Source organism: Cololabis saira, chromosome 16 (genome assembly GCF_033807715.1).
Source record: "Cololabis saira isolate AMF1-May2022 chromosome 16, fColSai1.1, whole genome shotgun sequence".
Taxonomy (NCBI): Eukaryota; Metazoa; Chordata; class Actinopteri; order Beloniformes; family Belonidae; genus Cololabis; species Cololabis saira.
Genome location: NC_084602.1, coordinates 4,881,659 through 4,897,160, shown reverse-complemented (window position 1 = coordinate 4,897,160; position 15,502 = coordinate 4,881,659). Strand labels below are relative to the sequence as shown.

The 15,502-nt window shown below is 42.8% G+C and overlaps 1 protein-coding gene across 16 annotated transcripts in view; it reads left to right on the top strand.

Annotated features, from left to right (window-relative positions):
- mark3a (MAP/microtubule affinity-regulating kinase 3a) overlaps window positions 1-15,502 on the top strand; it is an 88,917-nt gene that overhangs the window by 61,787 nt on the left and 11,628 nt on the right. For 5 of the 16 annotated variants that reach the window (XM_061742815.1, XM_061742805.1, XM_061742802.1 and 2 more), the window contains exons 14-16: window positions 1,429-1,532; window positions 1,736-1,915; window positions 6,694-6,963. In XM_061742815.1, the coding sequence (XP_061598799.1) occupies window positions 1,429-1,532; window positions 1,736-1,915; window positions 6,694-6,963 (554 nt within the window). Of the gene's footprint in view, window positions 1-1,428; window positions 1,533-1,735; window positions 1,916-6,693; window positions 6,964-11,157; window positions 11,185-15,502 lie in introns of all 16 variants that reach the window. The other 11 variants (XM_061742801.1, XM_061742804.1, XM_061742799.1 and 8 more) reach the window with 3 other exon arrangements.

The window sequence follows — 15,502 nt, the reverse complement described above, 5'->3', positions numbered from 1 at the left end:
GCAGGAGGATTAGCCTCAGAATATGAGCTGCTTGATTAACCCACTGCACCACCGAGCGACCCAGTTTTGGTTGTTTTAACATGTTTACAGTCACTTAGGGAGCTTTCACACCTGTCCCGTTTGGAGCAGTTGTTCCCAAACAGGGAGCGTTTCCCCCTAAAGATCGGTTAATTTGCAGTGAGAACATAAACACACAGAAACACACTAGCCACACTCGCTTACGATGCTCCATAGTTGTTGTTTTTCCCGGGGTACGGAAGAGGAAACTCCTTCCACGTTAATTTCTGACCATTTCATGGCATTTGTTAACAGCTTTGAACCGCTACAGACGGTTGTCTTGTGAACACAAACGCCACAAACGAAAAACGAAACAACTGCATCGATTTAGCCCCTGAATCGGAACAAAACAAACGGGCAACAGGTCTGAAAGAACCCTTAGACTGAATTTGAGTGAAATCAAAGTTGTCTGTAACAAATCTAGACATATGTAGTTGGGATTTAGTTTGACGCAGACATCCTGAGCTCTCTGCACGAGCTCCAGAGGGTTTCTCTGGGGGCAACAAAGCCAGCAGCCTGACAGACGTAAAACTGTGAGGTCCGTTGTCCTCCCGGTCGTCCTGGCTCCTCCTGCAGTCACTGAGCAGAACCACCTGCGCTGTAGGGAGATGTTGCAGAGCTGACGGGTTTGTGGCAGCAGCTGGGTAGAGGAGCCAAAAAATGTACTTAAGTAAAAGTACTGTTACTTCAGAATAAAATGACTCAAGTCCAAATAATTACTTGAGTAAAAGTAAAAAAGGACTTGGTGAAAAAACTACTCAAGTACTGAGTAACTGTTGAGTAACGTCTGATTTATTTTTTTAACACAACCATTCAAACAGACAAAAGTACAAAATAAATCAATAAAATTAATTAAAATTAATAACAAATAAAAAATAGCTTAAATTAAAATAATCTTAAAGTAAATTCAAGTACTTTAATAAATAATAAAATAATAACAGAATAAAAAAATAAATTACGCACAAGTAGCACAAAAATTCAAGCCTTTGTATTTTTCTTTTTTAACCAGGCAGAACTAGAACAAACATGAACTCATAGAAACTCTGTGTGTGTTTGAGTCTGTTTTTGCATGTTTTGTCACATTTACACAAACATTTTTCCCAAAGAATCACTCAGTGATGTCATGAGATTGACGTGTACGTGGATAAAAGGGATAAAAGAAAAGTAACAGCTCAACGTAGCCTAATGTAGCGGAGGAAGAGGAACAGTTTCTTCTTCACAAATCTACTCAAGTAAAAGTAAAAAGTATAGTGATTCAAAACTACTCCTAAAAGTACAACATTTCCCAAAACTTACTAAATGTAACAGAGTAAATGTAACTGGTTACTACCACCTCTGGTTTGTGGATCAGCGTGTCTGTTTTCTCTGCAGAACACCACGGCCTCGGCCGGCATGACCCGGAGGAACACGTACGTGTGCAGCGACAGGAACAACGCTGAGCGTCTCTCCGTCATCCCCAACGGCAAGGAGAACAGGTATGAGCCCGGCGTCCGCCGCAGCCCCTTCCTGCACAACATTCACCTGTTCAGCCGCTGACTTTCTTCTACCCGTCCTCTTTTCTTCTGCTTTCTTTCTTCCCCCTGTTCTGCTCTCACTCTGGGTTTCTGCCTGTTTACTCTGTGACTGGGGATGTGCTGTTTTTTTCTATCTACCGTCCCCCCCGTTGGTGCATGACCAGCATGACTGAGATGGCTTGTGCCACTAGCCCCTCTTCTTCTGCCTTTGCCGCCGCCGCGTTCGGCGCCTCGTCCAGCTCGGTGCGGCTGACGCACCAGGCCGCCGGCCCGCTGTACGCTAGCAAGGCGGGCTGGGCCACGCTGCCCCACTCCTACTACGCTCTGGACTACTGCTCGCCCAAGTAAGACGGCCGGGCCCCCCCCGTCTGTCTCCTCATGTCTCAGCCCTGGCCCTAACCCTCACATCCAGCCGGCTTCACTCTAACACAGCTACAGCACCGGCATCGCTTCTACAGAGATTAGCAAACACTGGTTTCTGGTGACGGTCTGAAATCTGTGCTGAGCGTCTGAGCCGGCCAGTACGGAGGAGATACTGAACAAACATTTACAGTTTTACTGTTACACTTGCTCAATGGGGGGTATAATAAGCAGACGCTGGACAAACGGCCAAATGGATGAGGATTCAGTGGAACCGCTGCACTTTCCCCCAACAAGGTTCCCTAAAGCTAAATGTTTATTTTAGTTTGAATTGAAGTTTTCATGGTGCTATGATAGATGCCTTGGAAAATGATCATACAGGACTGTCTCAGAAAATTAGAATATTGTGATTTTCGGTAATGCAATTACAAAAACAAAAATATCATACATTCTGGATTCATTACAAATCAATTCAAGCCTTTTATTATTTTAATATTGCTGATCATGGCTTACAGCTTATGAAAACTCAAATATCATATCTCAAAAAATTTGAATATTCTGGGAATCTTAATCTTAAACTGTAAGCCATAATCAGCAATATTAAAATAATAAAAGGCTTGCAATATTTCAGTTGATTTGTAATGAATCCAGAATGTATGACATTTTTGTTTTTTTATTTGCGTTACAGAAAATAAAGAACTTTATAACAATATTCTAGTTTTCTTAGACAGTCCTGTACCTGTATTCAGTTGATCGTAGTCGTGTCAACGCAGTCCAAATTATTCAAGATGGAAAAACAAAAATCACCAAGAATTCCTCCAAAAAAACAAACAACTGACTGTTAGACGAGGAAGGTTTTTTTTTTTTATTGTGCGCTTTGAGAAAAAAGTCGAAATGTGGAAAAAAAGTAAAAAGTTCGACTTTATTCAAGGAATTTCGACTTTATTCAAGAAATTTCGACTTTATTCTTGAAATTGTATTTCAACATTAATTTCGACATTTCGACTTTTTTCTCGAAGTGCACAATAAAAAAATAATTAATAAGTAATCAGTAATAATAATGATAATAATAATAAAAAAGCCACGCCCTGATGTGAGCCAGAATTGAAGGACCTTTTCACTTTGACATGCTGAGCTTTGATTTCAGACGCTGATAAAACCAGAGAAACAGTCAGAGAAAAATATGTATCCACACCTGCGTTTCCACGCGTGACTTTGCAGAAACTCTGTGTGCGATGGTATTTTTCCGCCACTATTTTGCCAATCACCGACCAGAGGATGTGGTGCTCCGCTGAAGCCGTTAATAACCAACTCATCACTGCCCTGCTCCTGATCTCACCTCCATCCTGCTGTGAACTCTCCTCCTGGACCCCCCCCTGGCCGGAGGTGGAGCTGTACCGGCCCCCCTGCTGTCCCAGCACCCTCTGTCCATACTCTGCCCCTCGCTACCCATCTATTATCATACTTCTATATTAAACTGAAGCTTGATGTTCAGGGTGGGAACAGTTCTTCTTCTTTTTCTTTTCTTTTTAAGTTTCATTTTATTGACATTCAGCATAAGACGTTCACCTCCGGTACATCATGTATCTTACATCTGTTGTCTGTCGGAATGTCGGAATCATGTTTTTGTTTTATGTCCAAACAATGAAAAGAAAGACAAACCACCAAAAACTACTACCGCATTGGCCCGAATATAAGACAGGGTTTTTTGCATTGAAATAAGACTTAAAAAGTGGGGGATGTCTTACATTCGGGGTCTAGACGTTATACCCATTCACACCGCTAGATAGCGCCAGATATCTTTAAAGCGAATGCTGAACTTAACTCCCCAGGCGAAAGCGAACACATGTCACAAAGAAGAAAAATAAAAAACTGCGGTAAAAAGGAAAAGAGAAGAAAATAAGAGAAGAGATAACAGAAAATGGAGAAACTTAGCGACAATCTGGAGAAAATCTGGTTGAAGTTCGGCAGGTGAACCGGCAGCTGAGGAGAAGTTATGATGCAAACTTCAAGATGATGATTTGAATGAGGCAAAATAACATGCTTTTTCTCTTGAATATATTGTTATAATCATTTGTTCCAGATGTACTGTAATTATTTTCTGTATAAAAATTGAATATGGTGTTCAAAAAGTTTTTGAACTTTTTTCAAACTTAAGTCTTGAAAAAGAGGGGGTCGTCTTATAATCAGGGTCGTCTTATATTCGGGCCAATACGGTATGTACAAGTAGGGAGTGATCTGTTCAACATAACACAATCATTGACTTGAGAAAATAAAATCAGGCCTATGGAGCGTGACGTAGTTGACCCGGTTTTCCCAATATGAGATGAATTTTTCCAATTTACAATTAATAAATGCCGTTATCTTCTCCATTTTATAAATGTCCATTGTAATTTCTATCCATACCTTTAAAGTTAGGCTCTCCTGTGATAAACATTTGCTTGTAACAGTCTTTTTACAGGCCACTAGTAGGATATTCATTAAATATTTATCTCTTTTTGAGGTATGTGTCCAAAAAATATGGTCTTACTCTCGAGGGGTATTTCGCACTTGAAGATATCCTGTAGGGCTTTGTGCATCTCCTTTCTTCAACGTCTCAACTAAACTCTTTTACTTGTTAGGGTTTCTGGGTTTTCTGATCCGTTATCTGAGGGGTTGAGATCTCTGTAGCTTCTTGATTCCTGCGAATCCCCCAAAAGTCTGCTCCTCTGCAGGATCTGAATAACAGCTTCAAGACTGAAGTCGTTTTCAGGTGGAAAATGACGACTTTTGGTCAGGAGTCTTGAAGTTTAGCGGTACATATCCTGGGATCTCTGACGGGGCGTCCAGCGTGTGATCTGACGGCAGCTCGTCACCCGGCCGCTCTCAAAAAACACAACAAAGCATCTCATCAACAAAGCGTACACAGGAAATAAGACATGGTCACCTTTCCTGTGGCTCATGGGAGCGATGGCATGATTACTGGCATGATGATGCCAGTAACCCATCCCAGTCGTTGACACTTGTGTTGATTAAAATCATGAATGGCCGGGCTGCTGGGAGGACACGTACACCTTGTTTCTGTAAACTGAAGTGCTGAACTGGGTCATGTGACCAGGACGATATGTTTCCCACCCTGTTGACATCCAAGACCTGCACGTCCACGCAGGAATAACCTGCTGGCGTTTTAGGGATGGGGACGGGGATGCTGCTCCTGGGAGCATCCTCCATGTGTATCCGGGTGTATCTGTGTGTGATGAGTCCTTGTCCTTAGACTTCTGCAGTCTCGTGCAAACGTCAGCAGCCGCTCTCTCAGTCCTACGTCTGTGTGAAACATCACAACTGTGATCATCGGCGCTCGGTATCGGGTAAATACAACCTCAAACAACAGCACCAGAGGGAGCCCAAAGGGAAGAAAAAGGTGTGGTGAATACCAAGTCCAGCCCTGTAGGGGGGTGGTAAAGGAGGGGTGGTAATGCAACGCACAGTGGGATTGATATAAGCCGTTGTTGTAGAGGAGTTATCTTGCTGCAGATCAGTCTGGGAGGGGTTAGGAAGCAAATGTGTGTCAGGTCTGACAGGTGGAACTGGTTGGCTCACACCTTAGATCCACGTTGATCCCAAGCTAGTCAACACATTTACACCAGAACAGTGGAGTTTGGACTGCAGTAGTCCAGACATAAACAGATAAGATGCTCTACAGGATGGATGGATGTGGATGGATCCACATTAGCTGTCGTCTTGGCGACCAATAATCTTCCTGGGGTCCATAAAGTACATAAAATATTACATAAATGATACCATCTAAGACATAAATACATACAGTCATACATTCCTAGCATAACTACACTTATAATAATAACAACAGTAATACACACACACTTACACACATCAGTTATATATGCATAATATCATAATATATTACATTAGTAATATATTTTCAGTCACTGCTTTCATTATAATAATTCTACTAATTTCAGAAAATTAGAATATTGTGATAAAGTCCTTTATTTTCTGTAATGCAAAAATGTCAAACATTCTGGATTCATTACAAATCAACTGAAATATTGCAAGCCTTTTATTATTTTAATATTGCTGATCATGGCTTACAGCTTAAGAAAACTAAAATATCCTATCTCAAAAAATTAGAATATTCTGGGAATCTTTATCTTAAACTGTAAACCATAATCAGCAATATTAAAATAATAAAAGGCTTGCAATATTTCAGTTGATTTGTAATGAATCCAGAATGTATGACATTTTTGTTTTCTTAATTGCATTACAGAGAATAAAGAACTTTATCACAATATTCTAATTTTCTGAGACAGTCCTGTGGTCTGCAGCATTAGGTGAGCCTTAAGTTGTTTTTTAAAAGTTAATTTGTTTTGTGAGCGAGATATGTGAGGAGGTAAAGAGTTCCAGGACATTATTGAACGACGGATAACTGAGTGTTTAAGTCGTAGTAGTTGATGTCTAAAACCTAAATGAGTTGAAGCAGCTGGTACTTGGTATTGCCCACGTGGTTTTCTGTCTTTGGCGTTATTCCTTTAAACAGATCCTGGTGGGTGAAGAGAGTTGTGTTTGCCAGGACGCCCCATGATCCCATGGTTCCTTCTCCGTGTCTAAGAGGAGCTACTAACGCTTCCAGCTGAATGTAGATTGTTGGGTTTCGTGGACGGGTTGGTGAATCAAAGACGGGAATAATCCCCACCAACAAGCTTCCAGTCTGCACTGGGGAGGTTGTTGTAACTGTGATTGTAACTGTGTTCCGTGTTCCCCCCAGCGTGGCCGTGTCCCCCGGCGGCCAGAGGAACCCGGTGGCGTCCACCCACAGCATCTCCAACAGCACCACCCCGGACCGGCTCCGCTTCCCCCGGGGCACGGCCAGCCGCAGCACCTTCCACGGCCCGCAGCTGAGGGACCGCCGCACGGCCACGTACAACGGCCCGCCGGCCTCGCCCACGCTCTCCCACGACACCACCCCCCTGTCCCAGACCCGCAGCCGTGGAACCAGCACCCTCTTCTCCAAGCTCACATCCAAGCTCACGCGCAGGTAAGCACGGACCCCCCCCCTTAAAGCCGGGCAGACACTGTGCGATTATCAGCTCCTTTTGAACCGATTTTCCAGTCGTGCAACTATTTTTTGGATCGGGACGGATTTCGACCCAAACGTTGGTCGTGCCTCGTGCACGACCAATCACGAATCGTGTGCTCGCAAGAAAATCAAACGTGTTTGAAATCCTGGTCGCTCCTCGTGAAGGAATCACACAGTTGAAGCAGCTCATCCTTTCACAGAGAGCATGCACAATCTCTGATGTCACATTGAAAACTATTATTTGTAGTTTAAAGTGTTGCAAATTCACATTACAAATCATGTTTTAATAGCAGAAAAAAAAGACCGCATTTCCAACGTCTGCCCAGCCAATTGCTTGTCCAATCACAACGTTGTCTCATCTTTTTTCATTTATCGCCACACAGAATGGCACAAATTGCTAAAGGCTGATTTATGGTTCCGCGTTACACCAACGCAGAGCCTACGCCGTAGGGTACGCGGCGACCCGCACCGTACGGTAACACCGTCGATTTAACGCAGAACTATAATTCAGGTTTAAGGCAGCGTGTTTGTTTTTGCTGAGCATCTTCCGTGTCTCCCACTTCGGGGTTCCTCCTCTTCCACTTCTTTTTGACGTTGCAGTTCCAGTAACAGAACTCCGACGTGAGAATTATGAACGTAAAGTGTGAGCAGACGGAGCATCCGAGCATCGCGACGTACAGTATGAGACCATAAATCGTGGGCTGTGAACTTTTGAACTCAGCGATCTAGTCGTGCAGTTTGAGATGGAGCTGAATCAAACGATTTAAAATATCACACAGTGTCTGCCCAGCTTTAGAGATGAACCGCAGGCTGGGGCTTTCTATCCTTCGGTTCATCCTGATTAAAGATCAGAGTTTTCAAACCATGACTGGCTTTTTTGAAGTTGATTTAAATGTTTAAGCTGTAAGAGAAGAAGTGTAGACTCCAGCCGAACTCTAATCATTCAGTTGTCTGAGTCCCTGAGGTGATGATTGGGGACGGGGTGCGGGAACTCTTCACTGTCCTTTTGGCTTTAATTTACCCTCAAGTCTAAATTGTTTATCTGTCGCTGCCTGGCTGCCTCCCAGAGAAACTAAAAGGGCTCAGAAAGAGCCGCAGATGTCGTGCTCTGACATCACTAGGCACTTTTCCACTAGTATCAGTTCAGCCCGGCACGGCTCGGCGCGGCTTTACACGGTTCCACACATGTGTTTTCGCACTGCCAGGGGAGAAGCGGGCAGGTTTGGGTGAAGCTGCTGTGACGTACTCGATTGCGCAACCGCTTTATTCATGTCGGCGCTGATGAGAAATCAGCTGGAGCCGGGAGCGGCTGAGAGTAAAACAGCCCGTCTACATCGCTTTTTTAATTTTTTCTCGACAGCCACCAGGTTTATGAACATCTGCACCTCAGAGTTGGATCACCAAACAGACGTTTTGCGCTTTATAATAAAATCGCCGCGAGTCCCCTCGCGCTGACTCCATGGATCGGCTGACTCCCGCTTCCTGATTCAAACGTCTGCCGGCCCCGCCCCCCGACCAATCAGAGGCGTGGAGGGTGGTGACGTCCCCGCCCCCCGACCAATCGGTGGCGAGGAGGTGGTGACGTCAGAAATAGTCCCTGCTCAGACCGCTTTCAGAACCTCACTGAAATGGTTACAGAAAAAGGTACCGGCTTGGAGCGGCTCTACTCGTCTCAGCCCTAGTGCGAAAGCGCAAAACGGGTAGAACCGAGCTAAACTGATACTAATGCAAAAGCGCCAATTGACGTGGTCCACAAGTGGCTCCTGCTCTGATGGTTTCAGCCGTTACAGCTCCCTAACCGTGGTCAGGTTTGCTGGAGCAACACGACTGCTGAACATGTTGGAAGAACCAGATGAAAAGTCACTTAAACACACACACACACACAGTAAAATCAAACTGTTGGCATTACCTCCAGGGCTTTACTGCGTTTTACAAAATGACAAGTCGGCTGATTTAATCACGTGTGTTTTATTAGAGCACATTAAAATACAGTTGCAAATTTACAGTACAGTTCATAGTGCACTTTTTTGTTTTCATAGAACATAATAAATAAACTGATATAAAATGTGGAATGCGAAATACAAAGAAAGAAAAATAGCTAAAAATAACAATAGATAAATAAATGAGTGAATAAAAATAAATAAATAAAATAAAGATAAAAATACATAAACAGCCCCCCCCAGCCAGTCTTACTCTTCCGTCTGTTCACTACTTTGTTAACGTGAAGGGGAAATGTCCATTTCTGATAGGAGGTGTGAGATAATCAATGAGAGGGGACCAAATCTTTTCAAAGTAAGTGAGTTTATGCAGAAGAGAATATCTTATTCTTTCTAAGTGGAGTGTGTTAGTGAGGTCACTGAGCCACATCTTTGTGGTGGGAACATCTTTTTCCTTCCAGTGCATGAGAAGTAACTTTTTTGCAATAATAATACTATAGGAGAGGAAACATTGTTGGAAGTTGCTCAACTTTATAACATAATTCGATGTTCCTAAAATAATAATGAATGGATTGGTCTCTAGCTGTATGTGAAGTATTTTGGATATTAAACTGAATATATTGAACCAATAGGTCTAAACCTTGGGACATAGAACAAAGAGTCAGCTGATGAGGGCGTTGGACGCACTGGGAACCTTTTTGAAGTTGGGCCGACTCCAGTTGAAGCTCCTCCCCCAAATCTCTTGGAGGAGGAGCTTCCACTGGAGCTGAAGGTGCTGAAGAGCATTTAAAGCAGGGGTGTCCAAAGTGGGTCCTCGAGGGCCGGTGTCCTGCATGTTTTAATGTGTCCCTTTTTTGATTAAACTGTGATACAAGGAGCTTGGTCATCCACAGAACTATCCAGACTGATGACAAGGTGGTGACGACCGTTAATTACAATCAGGTGTGTTGATGCAGGGAAACAAGTAAAACATGCAGGACACCGGCCCTCGAGGACCGACTTTGGACACCCCTGATATAAAGGGTTTCTGGCGAGAACAAGAGATTTAAAAAAAAAACGCAAAAAGCCTCTAGTCTGAAATAATACCACATTTGTACAATCAGTGACGGCTGGGGGAAGTATATACTTAACGGCCGTTTGCTTTAGTCCCTGTTTCTTTGCGTTAACACGTAATAAATAGGGGTGTGCAAACAAGGGTACCTCACGATTCGATTCGATTTCAATTATTGGAGCTTCGATTCTTCGATTATAACGATTTTCGATTCGATTATTGGTGCCACGATTCTTCGATTATTGTGATTTTTAATGCTTTTTTCCATACAAGATTGATTTTGTCTTCATCTGTGGCTACATTTGTAAATAAATAGCCAATCAATGAACTCAGTTCCTCTAACAACACTCATTAAGTAAATAACAAGGTTTTTTTGAACATTTGACATGTATTTTTCAAAGACACGAAATAATGTATTTTATGACTATGTAAACATTTGCTCTTTGACTTACTTAACTTTGACCAGAGAAAGCTGCACTTGCATGAGAGCGCCCTCTATTGGCGGAAAACACTGAAAACGGTCAAGCCCTGGATTTAATGAGTTCATTAATTCAAGTAAACAAGATATATGTACTTCCATCAAATGTATTTAGTGTAAACATATCTGCCATATTTCAAGTGAAAAATAAGAAATGTGCATTTTTGAAAATGAAATGATTCAGCAGCTTATTCAGTCTGGAATCTGGATAGGATAACTAGAAAAAAAAAAAAATATATATATATATATATATATATATATTTTTTAATTAATCGATTCCAAATCGTCACGTGACGCATCGCGATGCATCGACACATCGATGAATTGCACCCACCTCTAGTAATAAATGAGAAAAGTGGTAACAGGAGGTAAAATACAAATGATAAGTTTCTGTTTTTAAGCTATGTTCTGCAGTTGGGACCGTTGGTCCAGCAAACGGTTCTGACCATAAGATGTTGGATGTTGACGAGACCACAAATAAAGAGCTGTGAGGCGGCGGCCAGGCCAGCGACATCGACGTCAAATCAGATGATTTAGAACAAACAGAACTGAATCACCACTGTTGATGATTCCAATCACCCCATTTTTGTTCATCCATTGATTCCTCATGATGCCCCCCACCCCCTCCTCCTCCTCCCACTCTTCTTTCACCATTCTCACTGTTTCTTTGTCTGATTCTGTTGTAGAAACATGTCATTCAGGTTTACCAAAAGGTAGGACTCCTGTACTGCTACTTCCGCTCTCCGTACCGGAGAATAACCGGAACGGCCACACTGACGGTGTCGTGTGGACCCGTCAGACGTGCGGCGCTGCTGGCACCCCACTAACTAACACGCTGCTGCCGGAGCACGGCTCTCTGGGCGCACTCACACGGGAACTGCTGTCACAAACTGGTTCCTTCAAGTCTGAAAAGAGTCACATATTTCAATTAAACTTGAAGCCACAACGAGTTAACGAGTTACGTAGCAAACGCTGCTGCGGCCGCAGCACTTCCTGTTTAAAACTAGGGGTGCAACGGTACACGCACATCTGGGTTTGGTACGGACTTCGCTTCTAAGGTCACGGTTCGGTTCATTTTTGGTACCGTAAGGGAAAAAACAACTAGTATCAAAACTGCTTTTCCATTAATTTTCAACTTTTGCAAACAACGGTTTATACATTTTCTTACAAAATTGAAAAATTCAAGAGTAAAATTGAGTATTAAATCTATTACCAACTCCTCTGACAAATAAAATAGTCTCAAATTAAACAAAAATATAAATGTGTTTAAAGCCTGTGTAGATGCCACAAGTAGCAGCGTGTACACGGTGCTGTCTTTCCTCGCGGCAGCGATGTTCGCCTGGTTTCAGATGCGTTAGGAGGTTTGGGTGGTGCCAGAAACATGCCGGTTGCTGGTGAACAATGTCGCACCCTGCTCTCGTCTGATCTACTTGTCTTTTGGCGTTTTTCCACTAGTACCTACTCAGCCCGACTCGACTCGCCCTTGTTTCTTTTCAACACCCAGATCAGAAGTAGGAGGTTGGAGAAGCTGCTGGGACGTATTTGATTGTGTATCTAAATGAAGAAGACAACAACACTAAAGATGTAGAACCTGGAGGAGATGATAGATGTGTTGCTGGGTCTGGGGCTTGTGTTTGATATCAAGTTAAAAAATGAGAGTGAGAGAAGCTTCAAGCGGCAACGCTTTTTAATTTTTTTTAGCGCTGCTGAAAAGTCAGCTGGAGCCATGAGCAGCTATGAAGAGACAGAGCTCCTGGTAGATCTGGTCGTTCCTTATCTCCGTCTAGATCCCTTTTTAATTCTCTCCTCAGCACCAGGTTTATGAACATCTGACCCTCAGAGTTGGATCAGAAACAGACTTTTTCTGCCATTGCTGTTGAATAAAATGAACCAGAATCCGTCAGAGTCTCTTTCTCTGATTTCCTCCTCCTGACTCAGACGTCTGACTCCAACCCCCCGACCAATCGGTGGTCTGTAGTGTGATGATGTCAGATACAGACGACTCAGCAGCTTAGAACCTCGGCAGAATAGATACAGAAAAGTATCTACTCTGCACATTAGACCCCTGGTGGGAAAACACAAAGGCGAGTGGAGTCGGGCTGAGTAGGTACTAGTGGAAAAGCACCATTTGTCCATTGTTCATCAAAGAAGAGGGAGGGTGTTCCAGCTCCGGCCTGGTGTTGGCAGCAGCCGTTACGGCTGCTCACGTGGGAGTCCGTACCGTTGCACCCCTACCATCAACCACTTGGGAAGATTTCTTCCAACGTTTGGATCATTGGAGGATGGTTTTATTTGACCAACACACAAGTCTGATCTGACAGCACGCACATGTGTCTGAGCCGGACAGAACCAGCCGGGCACTTGGGTGGGCGACGCTCAGCTCAGGGTTTAAGGGGGGGTCGGGTCGGGTCTTTGACTGCAAACCCACCTGAGACCTGTAGCCAGTACTGAAGTTGAAATGGGGACAGATAATTTGTGCTGATTACAAATAATATAATATATTACAAATAATAGCAGTGACCAAAACAGCTGCAGAAATACTGCAGGAATGACATAGCAGCAGTTAAATGCAGCCTTCTGTAAGCTTTAAATATCCACTGGGCTTACATCAAATACATCAAAACACAACAATAAAAAACTGTTTTCTGAACTTATCAATATGACTCTGTCCTTCACAGGATAAGTAACATGGATCACTGCAAAAACTCACAATCTTAACAAGAATATTTGTCTTATTTCTAGTTAAAATGTCTCATTTTAGTAAAAAAAATCTCGTTACACTTAAAACAACATCACTGGAAAAAACAACAATTTTCACCTTTTTCAAGTCGATTTTCACTTGAAATAAGTAGAAAAATCTGCCAGTGGAACAAGATTTCTTTGCTTGTAATGAGAAGATAAATCTTGTCCCACTGGCAGATTTTTCTACTCATTTCAAGTGAAAATCCGTGCCATCCCCCCTCATCCCCCCTCAACTCCAGTACTGGCTGGACCAGGCTGCAGGTTCTGACCCAGAGTGATAGTTGATACCACCGTCCCGATGAGCTCGTTGTGGCTTCATATTTAAGGGAATCAACCGGGGTGTAACCAGGAACCGCCACGAGGAGCAGCGCGCCACTAATCAGCTGCCAGGCTGCCGTTGCATGCGCGGGTTGCTTCTTTCGGCTGCCATTGGTCATGTTTGTTTCGTCGCCACGACGACTGTTAATGACTAAACTATTCTCTTGATAGATGCTCCAGCATCGTTCTGCTGCTTCATTCATTACTCACAAACCTCTCTCTCTCTTTTGGCTCAGATGTACCTTCGCCCAAGTTCAGAATATTTTCCTTCTATATTTCTGATCAATTAAGAAATCAGTGTTTTAATTTGTAGAAACAACCTTTTTATATTAGTAGAATTGTTTGTGTTGAACTTAATCTTTAACGATGGACAATCCAGTTAAATATGATGATCTTGCTGAAACTGAAAACCTCCCACAGGAAGTTTGTGCTGAGCGTTTTGGGCCTTGGGCTGACGTTGGAGGTTCAGTCTGCTCCCACAACCAGGGCTGGGGATCCATTCAAATGTCAAGAATCGATTCCATTCTGATTCTTAAGATTCAGAATCGATTACCAAGATTTGATCCGATTAGATCCGATTCCGTTATTGATTTGGGTTAGTGTTATTAAAACTGTTTTTTTGAGCTGTTGCATGAATTATATGACTGTAGTTCTGCAACATATTAATACTAGTATTATATTGAGATTCAACAGCAAGTATTGCAGCTAATGATGCTGTAAGGACCAATCAGCTCCCAGAATGCTGATAGAACTGCTTTCAGAAACATCGTGGGGCAGAATTACCAAACAGAGATGTATGAAATCGGTTTTATTTTTTAACACATTCCGTTTTATTTTTTTCCATTTTCGGTCTATTTCAGTTTTAAATTTTTGAAAATTTGGTTTTTAGCATTTTATGCAAATGTCACCCCAAGACAGTATATAAAGTAATGAAATATAGACAATTTATGCGATTATAACTGAAAACTTTAATGTTTTCATACCTTTAAACATATTAAAAGACAAAAACATGGCACCAGTTATTCTTGTGTCCAACAAAACATTCCTTTTTTTGGGCATAAACAAAAAAATACCAACATTTCTAATGAAGAAAGAAAAATCGATTTTTAGGAATTAATATGAGAATCGATTTAGAATTGGAAAATCCGCTTCACCTTTTTATTTATTTTACAAGTAGAAAAGCCCCAGAAGTGGTACAAGTGTAACCGTGCTTAAATACAGTGAAGTGGAAGCGAAGTGGGCTTTGTTTTTGGCTTATTTGTGAGTTTCCATCCTCAGCGCCGGCTCAGGTCATTATTCCTGATGGATTGTGTGTTGTAAGCGGCGCTGTGTCCGTGCGGGGTGTTGCATCGCGCCGGGGTCGGAGCTGTGATGACGGCGGGGTTGTGCGGACGCCTGGAACGCCGCGCGCGTCCCGAGGCTCCCGCAACAACATTTGCTTTTGAAGGAAATGGTGGATGTTAAATGAAATGTAGCCGAGCAGCGAGCGGATTGTGTGGAAGGAAATCGTTAGCAGATGGTTTCCTGGTGCTGCCGTTGTCCAGCCGTGAAACTGAGGGAGCCTTGGTCAAGGTATTGTTCTTATTTCCTTCATTAGAAATATGTGTTGACTGAATTCACAAGGTTTTGCTCCATAAACAAGCACTAAAAATATCTTGTCGTCCCGCCCCTTTTCACGAGGTAAATAACCTTATTTTAACTTGAGCTCTTGTGCTACTTAAATGACACATGGATGAATTATTAGTAGATGTTTCTGTCAGTCATGTGAGTCCGGCTTGATGGCAGATTTTCATATGGTCACGAAAGTATTAAGTATAAAAAGATGGAATAGGAAGGTCTTGTTGTTGCTATTGCAGCAAGGTTTGGAAAACCAAGACACTGGAACTCTTCCATACGTGCAGCAAAGCGACACGAGCACGAGGCAGGGGTCTGTTTTGTTTTCCGGGAATCTGAGTTCAGGAAAGACGACTG